A 26,342-nucleotide genomic window follows, 5' to 3' on the forward strand; every position below is an offset into this window, starting at 1 on the left:
TTTTGTTGTTCATAGTCAAACTTTAGGCACAACACTTTATTCCTGCTTTATTGTCGACTTTCTTCGCAACACAGTTTGCAGACAGTATCCACATATACACTACATCCACCTGCAAAATTATATCACTATACTACACATAGTTCAGGAGATATGACGTCAAAAAACTGAGAAGCGTGAAAAAGTCGCTTTCGTTTAAAACGGAGCGAAAATTATCCATACTCTGCACATGAAACGTTTCATAATGAGTGCACTAAGCTAATTTGGACAAAAACCATACTTTGTAAACTTAGCTGCATACTTTTCTCGGTCCTGTGCTTAAAGTCCAATATTTAACACCTTAACTCATTTGTAAAGAAATCAAACGTTATAGCTCTCTTATATATGAGATTCGAGTCCTTTAAGAATCGGGGATTTACTAATTTATGGTAAAATACTACTACTACTACTACTACTACTACTACTACTTCTGCTGCTAGTACTAGTCGTCCTGCTTCTCTCTACTGGGTAAAACGTATACAGATGTTTGTGTAATACAACAGAAATCTACAAAATGCAATTCATAGCTGCGAGAGGATATTGGATGTTTTACTTCACGCATTCGTACAGTGGGAACAACATTCCGTTATAATTAGAGTCCTCATGATAATTTTCTCTGTTTAATGTGTCATATGATCACTCTTCGTGTTCTTTCTTATTGTAGATGGATGTTTCTCGCAAACCACTTTGAAGTGTGAAGCCTCTGTAAAATTTACGTCTTTTTTAGAAACAGACAGTACTGCCAACCCCGGCCCTGCTCCACAGAGGAACAGAGGTCCGGCCCCACAGACTCAGGGAGGTCCAGTACATCCACCTCAGCCTACAAACGCTGAACCTGGTGAGTATTAAGTGTACTACAGACAAGTAACATACATCAAGACTTTGACGGTGAAGTGGCAAATCTGTAGGAGATCACTGTACGCTTGGATGTTTGTGATTTCACACCGGGACAGTGTGACTTCAGTAGTTAACAATATACGGTAAATCCAAATATTAGTAAATTGTAGAATTTCATAACGTTCAGGCTTACGCATTCGTCAACTATAACAATTACTCGACAGTATTTGCTCTCGGCTCATGTTTTGTTGAGCGCTTACTGCGTATTATTATAATACATGTCGGATATTATTTTGTCGTTTTCAGTCTGGTTGCTAGGAAAAATCTGATAATACAGCTAATATGTTCACCGAGTCATTCACACACTACGTGAGCAGTAACGCGATATCACATTTCTGTAGAGCAAAGAGGTAGTGAGTGATTTTGCGCCTAGTTTGTGCTGCATTCTTACTGTCATGAAAAAAGCCTCTGATCGTGCCTCATGGGACATCGTCTTTAAATAGTTTGAATTGTGTTTCGTATGATCACTAGTTTCAGAATGCAAGTTGTTGGTCTTCGAGAACGTCATTTTTTTTTCAGATACACAAATACGAGAGGACTTAAACTATAGAATAGGAAGGTTGGAAGAAAATAAGGCAGCCATCTTTGTAAATAACGACTAAGATTTCCCTACAAACTAGAAATTTTCTCGTTATATAGGAAATGATTACAATATAATTAAAAATGCAAGTGAAGTAAAGATATAGCCGGCCGATGCGGCCGTGCGGTTCTGGGCGCTTCAGTCTGGAACTTCGAGACCGCTACGGTCGCAGGTTCGAATCCTGCCTCGGGCATGGATGTGTGTGATGTACTTAGGTTAGTTAGGTTTAACTAGTTCTAAGTTCTAGGGGACTAATGACCTCAGAAGTTGAGTCCCATAGTGCTCAGAGCCATTTTTGAAGTAAAGATAACGGGAAACTTCCCTTTAGACGCCGGATATCTTTACCGTGCCTGCGTTTTCCCTCAACCATGTGCGAATAAAATGAGAAATTGTTTCTGATAACTACGTATATACCACCTCTCACCACGCTGTGGCCTGTGAAATGGAGAAAAAACTGAGGATGTTTTCCATTATAGAATATCTATCTGCATTGAAATGAGTCACACATAGACAACATTCTTAGCAGAGTTGAGTGTTCATAAATTGTCATGTCAAGGTTTCGCTTCGATTCCCATTAACAGAATACATTGACAGTAGGCCAGTTCATGGTCGACCGCAAGAAACCATTTAACATCATCAGTATCTGGTTTTAGTGGCACGACGAAATCCAATGTTCCACCCATGTTATACCAGAAGTGCTGGTAAAGAGCTCTTTCCAACGTCACAGAAAAATTAACTCAGTGACATTTTCTTAGAAGTCGGTTACTTAATCCCGCAGGAGGACATGTTAAAAATATCTTGCTTTCGTCAGACTATTTGACACATTATCCACAGCAACTTGGCCAAACCACATCTCGATATATTCTCCGTTCTGATATATTTAGGATGACCAGTCTTACCTGATTCACGTTTTATAGAGAAAAGCAATATCGAAAGGTAGTTCATGAATTGACAGAATTGTCTACCAAAGTACATCTTAGGTGTTACCAGCAGTCATTTACACTCCTTGTATATCTTCTCTGTTAAAGTAACCTCATATAAGTTATGTTGTGTCTAGGAATCGTGCGTACTCGGTTCGCTAGACAAACTGACAAACAACTCGTATTGGTGCCAATGGCTCTGAGCACTATGGGACTCAACTGCTATGGTCATCAGTCCTCTAGAACTTAGAACTACTTAAACCTAACTAACCTAAGGACATCACACATATCCATGCCCGAGGCAGGATTCGAACCTGCGACCGTAGCAGTCGCACAGTTCCGGACTGCGCGCGTAGAACCGAGAGACCACCGAGGCCGGCAAACAACTCGTATTATTACAACAAGACAAGTACAAATACTTAAGTTTGATCTGAGAATTGTTGTAGTCCTTTATACATGATTATTCACAAGTGTAATTACACAGATTTGTCGCAAACAAATGTTGACATACAAAATAATCAGTCTTCTGAAGAATAGACAAACACAGGTAACACTTCTGGTCCTACCGACCGCTACTAACAAAAGCCTGTCAATTGAACTGCAGTGATTGCTGATCTGTAACTGTGCTACGTAGAGATTGCTAATGAAAAGGGTATGATGCTTCGACTAACCAAGTGGCTAACGTTGAAGCTGCTATCGAAGTGGCCACCACCAGTCGGGCGCGGCGCTTATGTCGTCTTCACCTAGAAGCCGCTGGTGTCGCGTTGTCGTCCTGGAGGGAGGTCGGTCAGTGTGCGATTGGCTGACCTCTTCTCACAACCTACTCGTCTCTGTCGTTGCCACCTGGCTTGCCGATGCAGACTTTACGCCATAACATTCCTCCCCTCCAAAGCGACGGACTGTCGTCGTATATGAAGCATGACAACGAGGGGCTAGGGAAGGGGGTGGCGGGGGCTGGGGAGCGTGGTCGCTCTTCGCCCTGATGGATCGGCAGCTGTGGCTGCAGCTGACGTCAGACTTCCAGTCGTACCTCACCATCCGGCCTTCACTGTGGTAGAAACTTCCCCCCACAAAACGCCCAGTAGGATACGTGCCCACCTCCTGAGGCCCATTCCAAGATGTAGTAGGCGTCGGTAGGACGAGAGGAGGCAGAGGTCACGAGGGCTCAGTCTGGGTGGAGTCGGCCCGCCGTGTCGTGATTACACCCTCTGGCGGCTGCTGTGGCCCCACTGTCCTCGGGATCATTGAATTTAGGGGGAAGAGGTACAGAAGGATCACCGTGCATATGACAGTGACGAATTTGATTGTGATGTCGGCGCTGCAATTCGTCTGGGCCTGAAATGAGATACATGCATGCGCCAAGTCGACTAAGGAACTCATCCACCGTCTACTGCTGCTGCTAAAAAAACCCGAAAAACGCAATATCATGCGGCGCGAAGCGATGCTTGCAGCCTTCCTTCTGCGCCGGATGTTGAGGAGGGTAGGGCAGGTGGAGTAGTGTCCGATTGCGACAGCAATTCCGCCGGCGATGGTCCATCTCGTGGATACGAACGATAGGAGGCGAGAAACAATTGCAATGCTGGATCCCTGGTGTATGCGGTGCGAAGTTTGGCCATCTGCTGCTTGAAGATTCTAACAAAACGTTCCGCTTCGCCGTTTGACTGTGGAGTGAACGGCGCACTAGTTGGATGCTGTATGCCATTGTGTTCACAGAATGTTTCAAATTCATTTCACGTCCTTTCACGTAAACTGAAGGCCGTTCTCCGACAATATGAAGTCAGGCAATCCTTCGAGGCAAAAGATAGGGAACAACGCCTGAACAGTGAACGTGAGGTTGTCGAGTTCATTTGCACAGCAAAAGGAAACTTGCTATAATAGTTTACCACAATCAACCAACAAATGTTCCAAAAGGGACCCGCAAAGTCTCTGTGCACACCTTGCCTTGATGATTGCGACTTAGGCCAAGCAGAGCATGCCGCGCGAGATTAGCCGAGCGGTCTATGGCGCTGCAGTCATGGACTGTGCGGCTCGTCCCGCCGGGGGTTCGAGTCCTCCCTCGAGCATTGGTGTGTGTGTTTGTCCTTAGTACAATTTAGGTTAAGTAGTGTGTAATCTTAGGGACTGGTGACCTTAGCAGTTCAGTCCCATAAGAGTTCACACACATTTGAAAATTTTTAAAGCAGAACATGTTTGTGGCGGAGCTGACTGATTGTGCGCACGTGCATGACACTGAGACGTCGTCTGTTATATTTGGGTGTCAATACCCTGCCAAGTACAGTGTCGACGGGCTAACTACTTCGTACGAACAATCCGTCAGTGTCCTTGATGAAGTAACTGCAACACTTCTTTTTGCAAAACTTTGGGGATCAACACACGTGACTGTCCACTGTCATTATGAACAAGAATCCCACATTGCCACATAGCGAGGCTATGCCGAAGTGCGAAGATTTGGCGCACTACAGAGTTCTTTATACTATGAAATGAGCGAGGCAAAGATGTGCGAATGTAGTTGAGAAAAATATTCAAATCTGAATCAGTTTCCGTGGCCTGTACAATTTTCGTATAGTTCGGGGGAAGAAGCGTCAAAGTCTGTACCAGGGCCAGTCGAAAGACGTGAAAGTGCGTCCGCATTACCATATTGAACTGTCGGACGATACACAATCTCGTACTGGTACTGAGACAACAACAAAGCCCATCTTTGCAATTTTTGTCAGTTCATACTCGAACCGGCATCATCAGATGAAACAAGGACTGATATGGCTTGTGATCCGTTACTAAGTAGAATAGTAGTGGAATTTGGTGACACCATACACAGTAGCCAATGAGTCTCTCTCTCTGTAAATAGTTTACACTGAGGTTTGGACAACACTTTTGATTCGAAAGCAGTAGGCCTGTTTTTGTCACCAAATATGTGCGAAAGAACGGCACCGATTCCGTAAGAGGAAGCGTCAACTTGAAACGCAGCTGTTTTGTCAGGATCAGCGTGAACTAAGCATCGATCACTGAGCCAAGCATCTTCAAGTTTTTGAAAAGTTTCTTGGCACTCATCTGTCAAAACAAAGGGGACGTTCTTCTGACACAAGCGATGCAATGTAGCTGCGATTTGTGCAGCATTCGGTATTAACCGAATATAATAGTTAATTTTCCCTAAAATGACTGCAATTCTGTGAAATTGCGTGGAACTGGTAGATCACGTATGGCTAACAAACGTGAATGAAGGGGATGTACACCTTGACTGTTTGACATGACCAAGACACGTTCATAAAAGTGACACTTGTCCAGTCTACACTTTATTCCTGCATCAGATAACGCACGAACCAAAGCACGAAAATTTGCAATGTGTTCTGCTACAGGCAGTATCGTCCAATCAAAAGGCAAACTCAAATATTTCAAAAGCCCAAATGAGTGTTCACAACACAAACGGTTTGAGATTCTTCATCTAGTAGTATTTGAAGATATTCGTCACGCAAATCAGTTTTTGAAAAGTAGCGACCAGCGCCTAATCCGGCCATGAGATCCTCTGGGCGTGGCAATTGATACGTATCAATCACAGTTTGTGGGTTGACTGTAGGCTTAAAGTCAACACAGAGGCGAATGCGACATGAAGGTTTGGGGAGAAAAACCAGTGGACTTACCCATTAACTAGCTTGTATGGGCGCAATAGCTCCGGTATCTTGCAATTCTTTAACTTCAGCAGGTACTTAGTCCCGTAATGCAATGGGAACTGTCCTGGCCTGGCAGAATTTCGACTGGGCATTGTCTCTCATAGTAATATGTGCAACAAAATTGTTAGCCTTGCCTAAACCTTCAGAAAAGAGTTCAGGGAATTCTTGCAGGAAGCTAGTTACACTACCTTTGGCATTGAATGAGGTCATAGACAACGCATTGACCTGAATTTGAAAGCCAAACAAATCAAACTAATCAAGGTCAAATATGTTCTCATAATCGCTTGACTGCAGCACAGTGAAACTCACAGTTCGCGTATGCGAGCGCTACTGGCAGGCAAAGTACATTTTTGGAGAAAGAGAATGTCTTGTCCATTGTAAGCCATTTGGTGTGTGCTAGTTTTAGACAGGCATGAGGAGCCTAACGGTTCGTTTGTGTTTCGATTCAGTAATGTAACAGAGGCACCAGTGTCCAACTGAAATTTCAAACATTTTCCACTAATATGCAAATGAATAAAACGTTTGTTGAACTGGTGTATCACTGACGAAATTATTTGCATGCTAGTTTTGCGAATGCCTGCAGCAGGCTTTCAATACATTGCATTTATGACATGGGCATTCTGACCAGATTTTTGTGAGTGGGCACAATTCTCATGTTTTTTTCCATTGCAAAGATACGGACTGTACGTGACATTTCTTGCCACAAACGTAACACTGTGCTTGTCTGGACGAGCAGTCTTGGCATTTTTGCTTTGAAAGACACTGAGGGCATGACTTAACTCTATTCAATAATGTAGAGAACAGTTTACACAGCTTGGCACACACATGCTGTTGCTGCCTACTGGACTGGTTGTGAGCAAAGGACTACTCAAGCCAACAAATTGGTGTCTGCTCAGATTTATCGGCCGCTACGGCACCTGAATCGTACTGATTTGGAATTTGCACTAAGTGATGAAATGAAGATCTGACTGTTTCAAAATCTTTTCTCGAAGTTTGACGTAAGTTACATTGTACACACTCACATCACGCAACATAACATCTGAATACAGAGCACTACAAGCACGATAACTTTGTTCTGATATTTTGTTGCAAAGAAAGAATTGGTACCTAGCTGCCCCCACATTCAATTGTTGGTCATAATGCACACATCAAAAAAAGTTTTGCATCACCTCGGTTCCGAGAGTTCCCGAACCTGTACAGAAAACTGGACTAGAGATCAACATAAACATCATTTCCGCCCTTTTTATTGCTCATGAAAACCACACATTGCACGCTGTACCACCATACAGCGAGACCTTTAGAGGTGGTGGTCCAGATTGCTATACACACCGGTTTCTCTAATACCCAGTAGCACGTCCTCTTGCATTGATGCATGCCTGTATTCGTCGTGGCATGCTATCCACAAGATCATAAAGGCACTGTTGATCCAGATTGTCCCACTCCTCAATGGCGATTCGGCGTAGATCCCTCAGAGTGGTTGGTGGGTCACGTCATCCATAAACAGCCCTTTTCAATCTATCCCAGGCATGTTCGATAGGGTTCATTTCTGGAGAACTTGCTGACCATTCTAGTCGAGCGATGTCGTTACCTGAAGAAAGTCATACACAAGATGTGCACAATGAGGGCGCGAATTGCCGTCCATGAAGACGAATGCCTCGCCAGTATGCTGCTGATATGGTTGCACTATCGGTCAGAGGAGGGCATTCACGTATTGTACAGCCATTACAAGCGAGGTATGTCATCGACAGTTCCTGTCTCTCTGTATCTCCTCCATCTATGAACAGCATCGCTTTGGTTCACTCCGAGACACTTGGACACTTCCCTTATTGAGAGTCATTCCTGGCACAAAGTAACAATGCGAACGCGATCAAATCGTGGTATTGACCGTCCAGGCATGGCTGAACTACAAATGACACATGCCGTGTACCTCCTTCCTGGTGGAATGACTGGAAGTGATCGGATGTTGGACCCCCTCCGCCTAATAGGCGCTGCTCATGCATAGTTATTTATATTTTGGGTCAGTTTAGTGACATCTCAGAACAGTCAAAGGGACTGTGTCTGTGATACAATGTCAACAGTCAACGTCTATCTTCTAGAGTTCTGGGAACCAGGTGATGCAAAACTTTTTTCATGTGTGTGGTTAGTGAAAGAATCTACAACCTGAAACTTCCTAGCAGGTTAAAACTGGGTCCCGGACCAAGACTCGAACTCAGGACCTTTGCCTTTCACAGGCAAGTGCTCTACCAACTGAGCTACCCAAGCATGACTTACGCCCCGTCCTCAGAGCTGTACTTCTGACAGTACCCCGTCTCCTACCTTCCATAATCTACAGAAGCTCTCCTGCTGACCCTGCAGAACTAGCACTCCTGAAAGAAAGCGCACACTCCGCTGCAAAGTGGGAATCTCATTCTGGAAACATCCCACAGGCTGTGGCTAAGCCATGTCCCTGCAATATCCTTTCTTTCAGGAGTGCTAGTTCTTCAGGGTCAGCAGGAGAGCTTCTGTAAAGTTTGGAAGGCAGTAAAGCTGTGAGGACGGGGCATCAGTCGTGCTTGGCTAGCTCAGTTGGTAGAGCATTTGCCCGCGAAAGGCAAAGGACCCGAGTTCGAGTCTCGGTCCCGCACACTGTTTTAATCCGCCAGGAAGTTTTATATCAGCGCACGCTCCGCTGCAGAACTAAAATATCATTCTGGAACCTACAACCTGATCATAGGAAAGTCCACTCAGAGTGGTGTTACGGGAATTTTTCTGAATGAGGCGAAAGACTGTACTTCCTAACGTTGATGAAAGGTAACGTAGTTTCACAGTACCTGATATTTCATTAGCAATTATGTGGGATTCATACTGTTACAACCACTCGAGGCATTCCTCTACTTTTTCGTTAAACTGATGAAAAGGTGGTACGTCACTTAGAGCTACAGTTGTTGCATGTTGGTCCAGTGGTCACATTGCGTTTGTTACTTAGTTGGCCAGTAACTGCTGTGCTGTGTTTTTTAGAAGGGTTGTTATCTGTTGTGTTGAAACTGGAACATCTGTGTTAGCTGCGATGCTTCTATTTCTTGCAGCTGTAGTGCCTAAGCAGGGAGTGGGATAATTGGGTTGCTCATTCTGGAATAGTCAAATGCAGTAAACAGACAATGCAAGCAATAAAAAAAAGCACACAAGCAAAGAAAATTTCGGCAACGACTACCTGAAAACACTGAATAAAAAAAAAACACTGTAAGAGACACTGTTAAAGTACGTTAGCACATTCCTGCAAGAGAAGGACACGGTAGGTATATGGCAACAGCAAATCACAAAAAAAACCATGACAAAACAAGACAGAGACAGCCTGTGGCATTTGGTGGCTCTGGGTTCTAAGCGTTGACAGGTTGTCACTGTGTTATTGCTCCTATATCGTCAGCACCATGTAACTCGTACATCTCTCCACCATGTTGTTGTGTCAAGGAATCCTGCATACTCTGTCCGCTAGACTCTGAGTTTCATTATAACAAGAAAACTACAAATACTTAACTTTAATCTGAGTATTCTTGCAGTCCTTCATACATAATCATCCACAACTGCAATTACACAGATGTGTCGCAAACAAAGAGCGACATACAAAATAATCAGTCTTCTTAAGATCAGACAAACACAAGTAACAATTTTCATCTTAGCGACCGCTATTACCTAAAGTCTGTCAACTGAATCGCAGTGACTGTTGATCTGTAACTGCGCTACGTAGAGACTGCTAATGAAAAGCCTACGATGCTTTGGGTAACGAAGTGGCTAACATTGACGCTGCTATAGAAGTGGCCGCCACCACTCGTGCGCGGCGGTTATGTCGTCTTCACCTAGGGGCCACTGCTGTCACTTTGTCGTCCTGGAGGGAGGTCGTTAGCATATGATTGGCTGATCCCTTCTCACAGCCTTCTCTTCTCTGTCGTTCCCGACTGGCGTGCCGACGCTGGCTTTATGACATAACAAAGTATAATTCACATTAGTATTCATTGGCTTGTAAATTACATATAGAACGAGACAAAGTCTTCGTTGACCGCTTTTTCCTTCCATAAATATTCTCTTTATCATCCCTCTTTGCAGTTACATGCTACCTAAATGGTAACACATTTGTGTGTACTCATCTAATTTTGGAACAGCTTCATAAACAATGTGGACTTCAAATTAGAAATGGAAATAAAGAGTGTTGATGATCCATAATAACATTTGTTTTATAGTTTGCTGTGAAAAGCTTTTTTCTGCTTTCTATTCAATCCTCACAAAACTTGAGACTAGACAGGTAGGTCACATATCATCATCGAGAGTTCATAGCTGTACAACGATTGGTTTTCCAGAGATGTAACATTTTAATACTATATACATTATATATACTACGACAAGTAACAAATGTCAAGCCTTGAGCAGGGCAGGACAAAGAAATGGAAGATCTGTAGAAGATGACTGTATGCCTGGGTGTATTTTTTTCATACACAAGTAGAATGGCTTCAGTTATTAACTATTTATTGTAAAGCCAAATATTAACACATATTCGCATTTCATGACGTTCAATCCTACGCGTTCGTCAACATCTGCAGTTACCTGACAGTATTTTCTCTTAGCTGATGTTTTCTTAAGAGCTTACTGCATGTTTTTATAATACATACAGCAAAACACTTCTCAGTTTTCAATCGAGATACTAGGAAATTTCTGGTATTGTAGCAAATATGTTTACCGAGTTATTCATATAATACATGAAAGTAATAACGCTATCGCATCTCCGTAGAGCACAGTGGTAGATTCGTTCATATTTGGGTGATTCTCAACCTAGTTGGTATTTATGTTCTGGTGTCAGGTTCTACAATATTTATTAACCGTGGAAGATTGTATTTTCCCATCGACATGAGTTTGAATTATCGTTGTGATACGACATAAAATACCGAATGTGATAGCGACTGCTGCCTTTCTTTTTTCTGTGAGTCTTTTGGGTTAGTATCTGCATTATCCTACGCATCATTCTATAGATCTTTCGGTAAGGCCATCTTTCGATGAAAGTCAGTCGAATAGTTTTCGAGCCGGCCGGTGTGGCCGAGCGGTTCTAGGCGCTTTTGTCTGGAACCGAGCGACCGATCCTGCCTCGGGCATGGATGTGTGTGATGTCCTTAGGTTAGTTAGGTTTAAGTAGTTCTAAGTTCTAGGGGACTGATGACCACAGATGTTAAGTCCCATAGTGCTCAGAGCCATTTGAACCATTTGAACTTAGCATTAATTGAATGCCAATACAGGTAACAGAGACCAGTCAGTTTACGCCGTCAACGCATTGATCCTTCATGTTCATTTCTGCACATGGTCATTCAGTGGTAGTTTCGTATTGATAGCACCAAGTCTCGTCAACGTGGTAATTTTTTCAGAAAATAATTGTCCACGTTTTGCATTTTAATCAAGTCACGACAGCCTACGTCGCGTCGTAGTTTTTGTTCAGATAACCTGAAGGAATGCACTCGTGTGATGCCGTCGGCAACCGCCAATATCTGGACAGATGTACTGCGTCGTATCGAACGCAAAAGTGGAGCAAGCGAGTACTGTGCAAAGGAATTATAATTTATGATAGCGAAAATTAATAGCCAAGGGCTGAGGTAGCATAAACTCTGTCCCCTCTGTTTTTTGAAACTGGAGAGAGCTGGATTCCAAGCAGAATATAAGCTAAAACCTCTGTCTCATTTGCAAGGTTACTTGCTAATTTAATGTCAACTGCTTCCGTAATTACACTAGCCTATCTGCTGGAATTGCGTGCTGAAACTCCGTGTTGTCATTACACCGGTCGCCCACGGTCCTGATAGTCTGATCAATATAGAATGCGTCACACCTGCAATGAATATGATAAGACACCCGCCTTACGCAAACCAAGCTGGTGCACAGCGGAACCTGAAACGACTCTAAACATAGATGGTGGTCAAAAAAACCATTTAGCATCACATTTCCGCCAAATACGATCAATCCTATTAGAAATTCTCCATGCGTAAGGCAGAAACGCCGTTGACTTTGGTGACAACTCTGTTTTAGTACCACTCAGTCAATTCAAGGGTATCGACGATACCGCAATGCACGTCTGGTAAGTCTTTCACTATAACCATTCTGACGAAAAGTGACTCCATGATGGGCTAACTCAGCTGTTACTGTCAAGACCTCAAACGAAGCGAGCCCTTTGAGAAAAAGGTACGAAGTACCCTTTCACGCTGGGCCGAATGGCATCAGTTATCGGCCTGTAGGTAGAAGTGAGTGGTATTATTGTTCCTATAAACGCAGTCTTCCAAAGTACCATCAGCCTGTCTTCTCAGCAATACATCGAGTAAGGAAGAGCAGCCATCCTTTTTCATTTCCACCTTGAAACGACGTTGAAAACCTGTAAACGCCACCATCGTGAAACGAATATTCGGGTGGATTATATGTATGTCCTGGTCTGCCGCTCGAGGTAATCTCGCGTAGTATTGATAACAAAGAAGAATTCCATTCTGTTCATTCCGAACTTCTTCTAATTTGTATTAAATTCTTTGTCTGCAAGAGTGTTCTCTTGTTTCGACTGAACCGTGTCACGAGCTCTACACTTGGGGAAATTTTCATCACATTACACAAAAAAGTTTTTTAGTTATCGTTATCAATGTGATGTTCAGCCTTATCCATTATGGATATTGCAGAACACGTGACTAAATATTAACTGAATGTGAATACAGGTAACAGAGAGCAGACACTTTTAAAACATTTATTTCCATAAACCAGTTTTAGTCTTTTCAGGCTCATCTTCTGATGGAACGTGCAGAAATTATATATTTATTTTCGTCACTTGTGCTGGGTACTTACTTGTGGCAACATTGGCGGTATTTTAGTCAAAATCCACCTGCCAGCTTAATTTTAAACTCGTATTAGCCACAGAAATAATAACTTTTCACTCTTAAACACTAACGGCCACCTTAAACTCACCAGCATTCAGCTGGTTCAAGACAGCAATGAGAACAAATCTTTCTTAATATCTATCATTTTCACGAGTGAGGCAACTTCTCATGTCATCAGACTGTTAAATTGGAATCCTACAAATAAGGTGTCTGAATTTAGTGAGGGTTCACCCCCTTAGCTACACAAACGTCACAAAAACATTTTTATTAAATGGATGTGTGTGATGTCCTTAGGTTAGTTAAGTTTAAGTAGTTCTAAGTTCTAGGCGACTGATGACCTCAGCAGTTAAGTCCCATAATGCTCAGAGCCATTTGAACCATCTCATAGTGTTCAGATCCATTTTTTTTAAGGATAATAGCTGGAATCAATGCATTCATAATCTGATAAACTCAATAAAAACATAACGTTGGTTACTAAACTTCCCAGTCCCAAATGCAGGCTGCCTAGCAAACGGCTTCCAGTAGTTCTCGTAATAATTGACCGAATATGAATTCCAGTGCTTTCACTATATGCTCAGCTTATCGTATAATTTTAACACAATAAGGCATGTAACACAATTAGAAACTGTGTATTTTTCATGCCGCAGGATAACTGACGGCGAAGAAATACCCGGAGTATATATTCAGTATCTGAGAATGAGAGCACTTAGCGATGTACAACAAAAAGCATTGCTTCTAAATTTCCCTACATTTTTCCTCGCTTCCATGCTTAAGTCCAGTACTGAAGAGATTAACTCATTTGCAAAGTAATCAAACGTAACATCCTGTTTTATACATGTGAGTTTGAGTCTTTAAAGATTAGTAGTTTTACTGCTTTACAATAAATTATTGCTACTACTACTACTACTACTACTACTATTATTATTACTTGCCCTCCTACTCATCTCTCCTAGGTAAAACATAGTCATTTGTGTGTGTAATAGAAGCTGCTGCAATACACCTTGCCACAATTCTGAGAGAATATTTGATATACGATGTGCATTCAAGTTCTAAGGCCTCCGATTTTTTTTCTAATTAACTACTCACCCGAAATCGATGAAACTGGCGTTACTTCTCAACGTAATCGCCCTGCAGACATACACATTTTTCACAATGCTGACGCCATGATCCCATGGCAGCGGCGAAGGCTTCTTTAGTAGTCTGTTTTGACCACTGGAAAGTCGCTGAGGCAATAGCAGGACGGCTGGTGAATGTGCGGCCACGGAGTGTGTCTTTCATTGTTGGAAAAAGCTAAAAGTCACTAGGAGCCAGGTCAGGTGAGTAGGGAGCATGAGGAATTACTTCAAAGTTGTTATCACGAAGAAACTGTTGTGTAACTTTAGCTCGATGTGCGGGTGCGTTGTCTTGGTGAAACAGCACACGCGCAGCCCTTCCCTTACGTTTTTGTTGCAGTGCAGGAAGGGATTTGTTCTTCAAAACAGTTTTGTACGATGCACCTGTTACCGTAGTGCCCTTTGGAACGCAATGGGTAAGGATTACTCCCTCGCTGTCCCAGAACATGGACACCATCGTTTTTTCAGCACTGGTGGTTACCCGAAATATTTTTGGTGGCGGTGAATCTGTGTGCTTCCATTGAGCTGACTGGCGCTTTGTTTCTGGATTGAAAAATGGCATCCACGTCTCATCCATTGTCATAACCGACGAAAAGAAAGTCCCATTCATGCTGTCGTTGCGCGTCAACATGGCTTGGCAACATGCCACATGGGCAGCCATGTGGACGTCTGTCAGCATTCGTGGCACCCACCCACCTGGATGACACTTTTCGCATTTTCAGGTCGTCATGCAGAATTGTGTGCACAGAACCCACAGAAATGCCAACTCTGGAGGCGATCTGTTCAACAGTCATTCGGCGATCCCCCAAAACAATTTTCTCCACTTTCTCGATCATGTCGTCAGACCGGCTTGTGCGAGCCCGAGGTTGTTTCGGTTTGTTGTCACACGATGTTCTGCCTTCATTAAACTGTCACACCCACGAACTCACTTTCGACACAACCATAAATCCATCACCACATGTCTCCTTCAACTGTCGATGACTTTCAATTGGTTTCACACCACGCAAATTCAGAAAACTAATGATTGCACGCTGTTCAAGTAAGGAAAACGTCGCCATTTTAAGTATTTGAAACAGTTCTCATTCTCGCCGCTGGCGGTAAAATTCCATCTGCTGTACGATGCTGCCATCTCTGGGACGTATTGACAATGAATGCGGCCTCATTTTAAAACATTGCGCATGTTTTTATCTCTTTCCAGTCCGGAGAAAAAAAATCGGAGGCCTTAGAACTTGAATGCACCTTGTATTACTTCTAGCAGTCGAACAGCAGAACTGCTTCAGTTGTAATCAGTTTGCTGATGGTAATTACCTCTCATTTATGAGTCATATGAATGGTCTTAGTTTATATTCCTATTGTAGATTAGTGTTTCTGGAAGCTCAGTTGGAACTGTTTCTGTCAATTGACGTCTTTTTCAGGGCCAAGTGGTACTGCCAACCGTGGCCCTGTTCCAAACACCACCAGGGATGAGGCACCAAAGATTTCAGAAGTAGAAGTCCATCTAACTCAACAGACAAAAATCAACCCTGGTGAGTAGTACGTGTACTACAGACGACTAACACATGTGAAGCCTTGGGCAGGGTAGAACATTGAGCTGCAAATCTGCAGGAGAACACTGTAGGCTTAGATTAATTTAATTCATATAAAGGCAGAATGATTTCTACAGTTAACCATTTTTCGTGAAACCAAAGATTAATACATTTTCGAATTCAATAACGTTCAAAACTACTCATTCGTGAACATCCACAGTTACTTGACACTATTTTCTCTTGCTGAAGTTTTGTTAAGAGCTTAATGCATGTTTTTATAATACATATCGGGTAGCTGTTCGTCGCATTTCACTCAATTTTCTAGGAAATTTGTGATATTGCAGCTAATATCTTCATCGAGTCACTCACAAACTACATGAACAGTAATAGCGCTATCACATTTCCGTAGAGCACAGTGGTAGTTCAATTTGTAATGCTAGGTGATTCTCCACCTAGTTTGTATAGCGTTCATACTGGGAAGAAAATTACCTCTAATCATGGATCTTCGGACATCGTGTTTAAAGAGTTTGAATTGTGATGCGAATGATCAGTATTTATAGAGTTTAGGTTGTTTGTCATCGAGAACGAAAGTTTGTTTCAGGTACTGTAGTGCGAAAAGGCGTAAACCATAAAATGGAAAAGCTGAAAGAAAATAAGGCAGCAGTTCCCCCACAAACTAGAAGTTTACCATTTATATAGGAAACGATTACTACATAATTTAGATAGATAAGTTATAAAAATTTAACAAGAAACTTCTCTTTAGACGCCTGATATCTTTCTTGTGCCTGTATTTTCCCCTCTACTTTTTGCGAGTGGTTAGGGAAGATGTTTCTGGTAACTAAGTACTTTCCATCTCTCATCACCAGGTGGCTTGTGGAGTGGAGACACAAATGAGGAGGTTTCCCATGGTGGGATATCCACCTGCTTTCAAGTGCCTTACACACATTCCTAGCAGAGGTGAACGATCATAAACTGTCATGTCAAGATTTCTTATCGATTACGAGTAGCAGAAGACATTCCAGTAGGCCAGTTCATGGTCGACCACAAGAGACCATTTGACGTCAGCTTCAATATTTGGTTTTAGTGGCATGCCGAAATCCGGTGTTCCACACATGTGCTGCCGGAAGTTCTCTTCGAGAGCTCTTTCAAACGCCATTGGAAAAATTATACAGCAACATTTTTTTTTAAATGTCGGTTTCTTAATCCGGCAGGAATAGATGTTAAAAATTTCTTGCGCGCGTCAGACTATTTGACACAGTATCCACTGCAACTTGGTGAAATTCGCGCCTCGATTTATTCCTCGTTCTGGATATATGTAGGATGACCTCTCTTACCCGCCTCGCCTTTTATGAAGATACGTGATATCGAACGGTAGTTTACTAATTGACAGTCTTGTCTCCCAAAGTAGATCCAAGGTGTCATCAGCAATCTTTTGCAGTCACTTGGACATCTTCTCTGTGAAATTAACCTGGGATAAATTATAATTCATACTTGCATTCATTGACTTGTGAATTCTATATAGAACTTGACAGAGTCTTCGCTGGGACGAGAGGCCTATTTCGGGTGTAGGAAATTTGGCTGCTTTTTGTCTCCACAAGTGTTCCCTGTGCTATTCCTCTTTGAAGTTACATGGTAACTCAGTGGCAACACATTTGGCAATTGTCATCTGATATGTAATTTTGGAATAGTCAAATGACAGTGTATGCTTCATACTATAAGCTGAAAAAAATGGTACTGATGTTCCACAATAATATTTGTTTTATGGTTAGTTGAGAAAAGCATTTTTCTGCTTTCTTGGCCTTCCTCAGGCAACTTAAGTCTGTTTAGACAGTTCACACACCATCACAGAGAATTCATAACTGAATGTGAGCAACAGTACGTCTAGTATGGAAAATTGACATATAGGGCCGTCCGCTGTGGCCGAGCGGTTCTAGGAGCTTCAGTCCGGAACCGTGCGCCTGCTATGGTCGCAGATTCGAATCTTGCCTCGGGCATGAATGTGTGTGATGTCCTTAGGTTAGTCATGTTTAAATAGTTCTAAGTCTAGGGGACTGATGACCTACGATGTTAAGTCCTATAGTGCTCACAGCCATTTGAACCATTTTGACATATATGTCCTGGATTTATTTTGCTAGCAAGTATCTGTGAATTAGTCGATGTGTCTACTTAGGAGGATACAGAAGTGCTGGTATCCTCACTCTTCTTTTTCCTAAGTTTGTTATCAATTATGGTAGGACTATAATCAATACTGTGATTAATTGTTTGTGATTCACTTTCACAATAGGATTTGGTTTCTAGTACAGGTTGAAGGTAATGCTCCGCCAGTCGAAGGCTGGATGTTTGTGAGTCAGAGTATGCTGAAAATTGGGAGGTATTACAGTGTCTGTGGCAGTTACTTTTTCTGTATGCCTTACATAAACTTCTTTTGTTGCTAATGTCTGAGAATATGATTGAGTTTGCTCCCAACGCTACATCAAGCTTAATATTACTGAGGTGGGTGGGAATTTAAATTTAGTAAAAAATTTTTTGTCTGCTGGTATCTGTCTTACTAGCACAGTACGTTGTCTGCATACATGTTCCCGCATTTTATTTTCAAACTCTAAGGGGCTCTTTATCAAAAAATGTTTGTAGAGAATTATTCATAAATATTTCAGATAATAAGGGTTTTTGGGGACCCCGTTACTAATACATCTGACTAACAGTACAGAACTTGCTGAAATTTGAAATAATTTTCATTTAAGCTTGTCTCAACTGCCAATCTTATATCCTCTGTCTCAGCATGATTTGTTTTGGTTTAATTTCCTTTAAAATTTCTATAGCCCATTCAACAGGAATATTGGAAAATAGGCTGCTGACTTCACATGAAACAGGCGTAGCAGTAGGTGGAATTGGTGCATCTTTTAGTTGTTCGACTAATGCAGAGAAAAGAGGTATTCCAAATATTGGCCTTAAAAGGTTTTCTTTCGGAAAAAAAACAATCTTCATACAGCTGTAAATTATCATTGGTGTTGTGTAGATAATGTTTTTAGCCTTGCGTTGTCTTACAATGACCTACATGGCCTAAATCTTGTTCACAGTGAACAACAAATTAAATATTGTGGTGAAACGTCAGTACGTGCATTTCAGTTTTTAGTGTTCATAAAGGGTGACAATTGTTGAACACTATGTGAAAAAATGTAAATTAGTTACAAACTACGGTGTGCATACACTTTATTCAATTTACGATGGTTGTAACTTCAATAGTGGCAACTATTTATTTACAGATCGTACAAAATAGATACGTGTTTCAAAGTTTTACCGACCTTCAAAGTAGTCACCAGCATTGTGTATAGCTCGTTGCCAGCGATGTGGAAGTCGTAGGATACTCTTACCAGTGTCAGTTGTGTTGACAACTCGAGCGGCGCAGTCTATTGCCCGACGAATTTGTAGCAGTTCTGAAGCGAATGCCGTGAAGTGTTTCCTTCAGTTTAGAAATCGAGTTGAACTCACGAGGGCTTAAGTCAGGGGAGTACAGTAGGTAGTACGGCAGACCCACCAGTCAAACAAATCAGTAACAGCTTGGGGTTGGGTTGTTGGGGGAAGAGACTAAACAGCGAGGTCATCGGTCAGTAACAGCTTGCACTGTACGATCTTGAGCATTGTCCTGCATAATTATGGTCAGGTCCTGCAGAAAGTGTCATCACTTCTGTCTCAAAGCTGGTCGTAGGTTGAGTTTCAAAAATGAACAGTATAGAGACAGAAGTGACGACACTTTCTGCAGGACCTGACTATCATTTTGCAGGACAATGCTCAAACAAGTACAGTGCAAGCTGTTACTGATTTGTTTAACTGATCGGGCTGCTAAGTGCTATACTACCTGCTGCACTCCTCTGACTTAAGCTCTTGTGTGTTCAACTCTGTTTCTAAACTGAAGGAAACATTTCACGGCAGTCGTTCAGAATGGCTACAAATTCGTTGGGCAATAGACCGCGCCGTTCGAACTGTGAACACAACTGGCACTGGTAAGAGTATCCTACGACCTCCACATCGCTGGCAACGGGTTATACACAACGCTGGTGACTACTTCGAAGGCCAGTAAAACTGTTAAAGACGTACCTACTTTGTAAGAGATGTAAATAAATAGTTGCCACAATTAAAGTTCCAACCCTCGTATAAACGTCGCTACAGATATTCCGATTTAGGTTATGACATGTTCGATATGGCTGCCATCATTGACAATGATGTGGCGCAGGCAAATAGCGAAATTCTGCATGACCCGCTGAAGTGTCGGAACATCGATGCTGTCGATGACCTCCTTAATGACTGTTGTAAGCACAGCGATGGTTTTTGGTGGTGGTGGTGGTGGTTAGTGTTTAACGTCCCGTCGACAACGAGGTCATTAGAGACGGAGCGCAAGCTCAGGTTAGGGAAGGATTGGGAAGGAAATCGGCCGTGCCCTTTCAAAGGAACCATCCCGGCATTTGCCTGAAACGATTTAGGGAAATCACGGAAAACCTAAATCAGGATGGCCGGAGACGGGATTGAACCGTCGTCCTCCCGAATGCGAGTCCAGTGTGCTAACCACTGCGCCACCTCGCTCGGTGCGATGGTTTTTGGACCTACTGCTGTACACCTTGTCTTTACTATAGCCCCACAAAAAGGAGTCGCATGTGTTCAGATCCGGAGAATATGGCGGCCAATCGAGGCCTATGCCACTGGCCTCTGGGTATCACAGAGCCAGAATGCGATCCCCAAACTGCTCCTCAAGGACATGAAACACTCTCCTGCTTCGATGGGGTCGAGCTACGTCTTGCACGAACCGCATCTTGTCGAAACCAGAGTCACTTTGGATAATGGGGATGAAATCATCTTCCAAGACCTTCACGTACTGTTCGGTAGTCACGGTGCCATCAAGGGATATCACACCGATCATTCCGTGACCGGACATTGCACACCACACAGTCACCCGTTGAAGTTGAAGAGACTTCTCGATCGCGAAATGCGCCAATTTTGCTTATTGACGACATTTTCACGTGCCAATGGCCGACATCAACAACGCGTGTGCCATGTGCATATTAATTCCCATCGTGCCCGTCCGCCAACCGTGCGGTCTGAACGTCCTAACGCAAACTGTTCGAAAGTTACAATGATTTTATTTCATATAGTTCAAAAATTATCTCCCTGTATGTTTCTCCAGGTATCGACAGAATACTCCAAAGATGTAAATAGGTGTGTTGACGTCGTGCTGCACTATGCCGGCTTTTGTAGAACTCCTAACTATACACTCCTCAAAAATATAATCTACCAACTAGAAGAACCTCCTTACAATTATATGCACTCTGTGATTTGGGAGGTAAGCTAGGGAAGTCGTTTAACGAGTTGGGACGCAAGTGTTCTGAGAATAGCGAAGTCCTTCAGAAGACTGCACAGCATTCATTCAGATACTTTAGAAAAAGTCCACGTGGTTGCATAGCGAGCGTACGTCGATAATAGAGGAGTGTAATAGGCGTATGAATCAGATTTGCTCTGTGAAGACTTTTCAAGCGTGTTGTGGTTTAAGGATAAAATGGAATCTCGACGGTTGGATGGCTGGACGGACATTTGAACCGTCATCCCACCGAATACGAGCCCAGTGTGGTACCGTTGAGCTCGCTGGTTAAATCGCGGCGAGAAGAAAACGCTAGCGAGGGAGCTCTTCTGTGCAATCCATGGTTCTCGTGGGAGCTATCTGCAAACCTGAGCTTGACAGTAGGTTGATTTATAAACGCGGGAGTCTTCTGCGTTATTGCATCCAGCCTGGTACAACAGAACGCCGAATCATTACTGCTGGTCGGTGGCTAGAGGTGCTCGACTTTGAAATGCTCAATCTTCTAATAAGAGGATTTTTACCGGGTAGTTTGCGGGCCGATGTAAGCCGTGTGCTTTGTATGCTGAAAATCCAGTCATTCGGAAAATGATCTAAAAATATGGTGTGTATTTTCTAGCGTTAGGTTGTAGAATAATTGTTAACCGCGGAAGGTTGTATTCTGCGCATCGACATTAATTTGAATTATCATGGCGATATAGACGAAAATTTGAATGTGTTCTCTACTGTTGCCTTTCCTGTAGCTCTGAGTATTTGACGGTAAGTGTCTGCATTATCCTACGGATCATTCTAGAGATCTAGTGCTAAAGCCGGTTTTCGATATCAATCACTCCAAAAAGTTTCCACACTAGGTTAGTAGAATACACATAAAAATTTAAAATAATGATTTTAATGCCTCAGGTGGTCTGCATAGTCTCCTCCCACTTGAGTACAATGCACAGAACGTTGATACAAGCATTTTAAACTGTGAAGAAAGCTTTCTTTTGGATGCTGTTCAACTGACATGGTATTTGCTTGAATTTCGGTAATGCCGTTAACGCGTTGATTCTTAAAGTTAATTTCTGCTCTTTGTCGTTTAGTGGTAGTTTTATATTGACAACACCAAGTCACGTCAGCTTCGTGATTTTTTTCGGAAAAGAATTCTCCGTGTTTTGCATTTCAGTCAAGTCACGGCAGGAAACGACGTGTCGTTGTTTTTGTTGAGATAAGTTAAAGGAATGCAGTCGGGTGATGTCGTCGAAAGCCGCCGATATCTGGACACATGCATACCCTCCTTTTGAAGGCAAAAACTGCAGCAAGCGAGCGCTGTTCGAGGGCATTTAAAACCTGGGTTCGCAGAGTAAGTCCGGGAAGATCACTCTCTCTCTCTCTCTCTCTCTCTCTCTCTCTCTCTCTCTCTTCACACACACACACACACACACACACACACACACACACACACACTTCGCCACCATACGAACAAAGATGACCAGCGTCCGAAATTATCGATAGTGGAAATTAATAACCAAGGGATGTGGTAACGTTAAGTCTGATTTTTGAAAGTTGAGGGAAGGGGTCCTCGCAGAATTTAAGTAGAAACCTCTTTCTCTATTTACAAGATTAATTGCTAATTTAATTTCAACTGCTTCGGTAATAACAATATCCCACCAGCTGGAAGTACACGCCAGAATCTTCATGTTGTTAGATTCCATGGGATGACCGGCGCCAAGACAGTGTTCAGCAATAGCTCGGCTCGCCTGTTATAAGCTTGACTGACACTTATCCTCAGTATGCCGGTCGTCCACGGTCCTCATAGTCTGGCCAATATGACGTGCCACAACTGCAGCGAATGTGACAGAAACCCCCTTTAGGCAAACCTAGTTGATCCTGAACGGAATCTAAAAGGACTCTAACCTTAGACGGTGGACGAAAAACACATTTCACTTCATAGTTCCCCAAAAGACAGTCAATCGTTTTGGTAATGCTCCCTGCGTAACGCAAAACGGTCAAAGACTTCGGTGTCAACTCCGTGAAAATATCGCTCACCCGTTGCACGGTTATTGCTGATAACGCAATGCACGTCTGATCTGTCTTTTTCAACAACCATTCTGACGAAAGACAACTTCGAGATGGGCCATCTCAGCTATCACCTTCAGGATCTAAAAAATGGCTCTGAGCACTATGGGACTTAACATACAGGGTGCGTTCCGAAAGTAATGCAATTATTTTTTTAAAGTAATTTATTGAACAGATTTGCACAAACACTTAAAATTCTTCAAAGTACTGTCCTTGGGCCTCTACACATTTTTTCCAGCGACTCTGCCATGACCGGTACGCGCCCTGGAAGGCGTCTTCTGGGACCTCTCGCAAGGTCTTCGTCACGACGGATTGGATCTCGTGTATGGACGAAAAACGGTTTCCTTTCAGGGCTGACTTAATCCTAGGAAACATAAAGAAGTCAGCTGGGGCGAGGTCAGGACTATAGGGGGGGGGGGGGGGGGCAGCGTTGGCACCTGGTGTTTGGCCAGGAACTCACGGACTCGTAGCGCGTTGTGGCAAGGCGCGTTGTCGTGATGGAGTTGCCAGGTAGCGGAGATGTCCTTTCTCGTCCTGACGACCCTTTTGCGGAGTCTTTCCAGCACATCCACGTAGTAGGCAGCGTTAACTGTCTGTCCTTGAGGAACAAACTCCTTATGGACCACTCCTTTGCTGTCGAAAAAGACAATGAGCATTGTTTTCACTTTTGATTTGCTCATTCTTGCCTTTTTGGGCTTGGGGGACTGATCAGTGTGCCACTCAGAGCTTTGGCGTTTTGTTTCTGGGTCGTATTCAAAAACCCAGGTTTCATCACCAGTGATGACGTTGTCCAAATAATCAGGTTCAATTTCAACACCTTGCAAAAGTTCACTTGAAATTTCCGCTCGGTTGGTCTTTTCGTCGTCTGACAACACCTTGGGCACGAGCTTGGCGCACACTTTCCTCATCGCTAAATCTTCAGTAACAATGCGAAAAACAACAGTAGACGACAAGTTCAGTTCATTGGCAACCATCCTGATACTCAATCGACGGTCAGAGTCCAACAGTTGTCGCACACGAGCCACATTGTTGTCGGTTTTGCTGGTTGACGGCCGCCCAGAGCGTTGTTCGTCGTGAACCTCTTCCCGGCCTTCCTTAAAGGCCTTTAACCACCTCGAAACTTGTGAGTAGGACAGAGCAGAGTCCCCGTAAGCCTCACGAATCATTTTGTTAGTCTCCTCAAAAGATTTGTTCAGTTTAGCACAAAACTTAATCGCGTAACGTTGCTCGATCGTCGATTCCATTTTTTCCGTGACACGGTCGGCGCGCAGAGGTTTACAATAACAGACGTCCTGCCGCTTCCACAGCTCGGAGAGCACTGAAACCGGTTTCGCGGCAAAGCTTAGCGTCCCCCCCCCCCCCCCCCCCCCCCCGACTCCATGTGGCCCGCTCCCACTCCGACTACTAGGAGCGGCGCGGGAAATTCAATTGCATTACTTTCGGAACGTACCCAGTATGATGTCATCAGTCCCCTAGAACTTAGAACTACTTAAACCTAACTAACCTAAGGACATCACACACATCCATGCCCGAGGCAGGATTCGTACCTGCGATCGTAGCTGTCGCGCGGTTCCAGACTGTAGCGCCTAGAATCGCTCGACCTCCCCTGCCGGCAACGAATATTCAGTTAGATTGAATGTATGTGCTGGTCTGCTGCTCGAGATAGTCTCACTTCGTATTCTTACCAAACCAGACTTCCATTCTTTTCATTCCAAACTTGTGATAATTTGTGCTAAATTCTTTGTTTAGTAGCGTATTCTCTCGTTTCGACTGAACCATGTGATCTGCTCAACATTTCGGCGAATTTTCAGCACATTGCACACAAAAGCTTTTTTAGTTATCGTTATCAATGTGATGTTTATGCTTATCCATTATGGATGGTGTAGAGCACGTGACGGAGTATTAATTGAAGCCGGCCGGGGTGGCCGAGCGCTTCTAGGCGCTACAGTCTGGAACCGCGCGACCGCTACAGCCGCAGGTTCGATTCCTGCCTCGGGCATGGATGTGTGTGATGTCCTTAGGTTCGTTAGGTTTAAGTAGTTCTATGTTCTAGGGGACTGATGACCTTAGAAGTTAAGTCCCATAGTGCTCAGAGCCATTTGAACGAATTTTTTTTCTTAATTGAATGTGAATACAGATAACGAAGGCCAATCACTTTTGAGATATTTATTTTCGTAAGCTAGTTTTAGATACCTGTGATATTGACGAGTGAGGTAACTTTTCATGTCAGGAAATTAATAAATGGGCATACTTCAAACCTACAAATCAAGACAACTGAATTTGATAATGTGATTCTTGAGTTTCTCCCGGCGTATTTGATAATCAAAATATCCACGGGTGTACTGCCGGTCTACAGTGTCCAACGGGCACAATATTTCGGCGATCATACGTGTCACCATCATCAGGTGAACTGACGGACTGAGCTCCTGTGAACGTGCCGGCACGGAGATCCGTACGCTATGGCTGCTCAGAGGGAACTGGTTTCGGTCGCGGCGGCGGCCGATTTAAATACCCTCCGCCCGCGGCGCGCTCCCTCCGCTGTCCGCGCCCCGCGCCACGCAACAGATTGCGACGGCGTCTGAGATGACGTCGGTGTGATGGCTCTGTCCGCCGTGGTCGTCACAACTATGCGTTTGCTCGATTTACTCGTGATTAACCCAATCGCTGGTTCCCAAGCGTTGCTACCTGACGGGAATATTAAGTCCTTATGTGGGTAAATGCCCTTATCACATCCGTAATTCCGTGGATTTTGTTAAACGCCTTGATAGCTTCAGGTTGGATGAGTCAGATATCATGGTGATTTTTGACGTCGTTTCCTTGTGTACGAGGGTACCCATGCGAGAGTCACTAGAATTGATTAGTCAGAAGTTTGACGAGAAGACCACTGAACTTTTTAGGTATGTCTTGACTTCCACGTAGTTTCTTTGTAATGGAGAATACTACGAGCAAACGGAGGGAGTCGCCATGGGTAGCCCACTCTCACCGGTGGTAGCGAATTTGCACATGGAGAGCTTCGAGGAGGAAGGCCCGTCGTCATCCGAATGGAAACCTACTTGCTTTTTCCGTTACGTGGACGACAAGTTCGTCATCTGGCCACATGGTATGGATAATCTCCTTGACTTCCTTACACATCTAAACTCCATACACCCCAACATCAAATTCACTATGGATACTGAAACGGACGGTAAATTACCTTTCCTTGACGACTTGGTCAAGAGAAGGGCTGACGGCACCCTAGGTCATGGGGTGTATCGAAAGACAACACACACTGATCTGTATTTGCACGCAGACAGCTGCCACCACCCTTCACAGAGGAATGGAACACTTAAAACTCTAGTACATAG

The 26,342-nt window shown here is 43.4% G+C and overlaps 1 protein-coding gene across 7 annotated transcripts in view; it reads left to right on the forward strand.

Moving 5' to 3' along the window:
• Positions 1 to 26,342, forward strand: part of LOC126298740 (uncharacterized) — a 374,620-nt gene that overhangs the window by 288,287 nt on the left and 59,991 nt on the right. For all 7 annotated transcript variants that reach the window (XM_049990183.1, XM_049990179.1, XM_049990178.1 and 4 more), the window contains 2 exons: positions 764 to 874; positions 15,489 to 15,599. In XM_049990183.1, coding sequence (XP_049846140.1) covers positions 764 to 874; positions 15,489 to 15,599 — 222 coding nt within the window. The remainder of the gene's footprint in view (positions 1 to 763; positions 875 to 15,488; positions 15,600 to 26,342) is intronic.

This window comes from Schistocerca gregaria, chromosome X (genome assembly GCF_023897955.1).
Source record: "Schistocerca gregaria isolate iqSchGreg1 chromosome X, iqSchGreg1.2, whole genome shotgun sequence".
Taxonomy (NCBI): domain Eukaryota; kingdom Metazoa; phylum Arthropoda; class Insecta; order Orthoptera; family Acrididae; genus Schistocerca; species Schistocerca gregaria.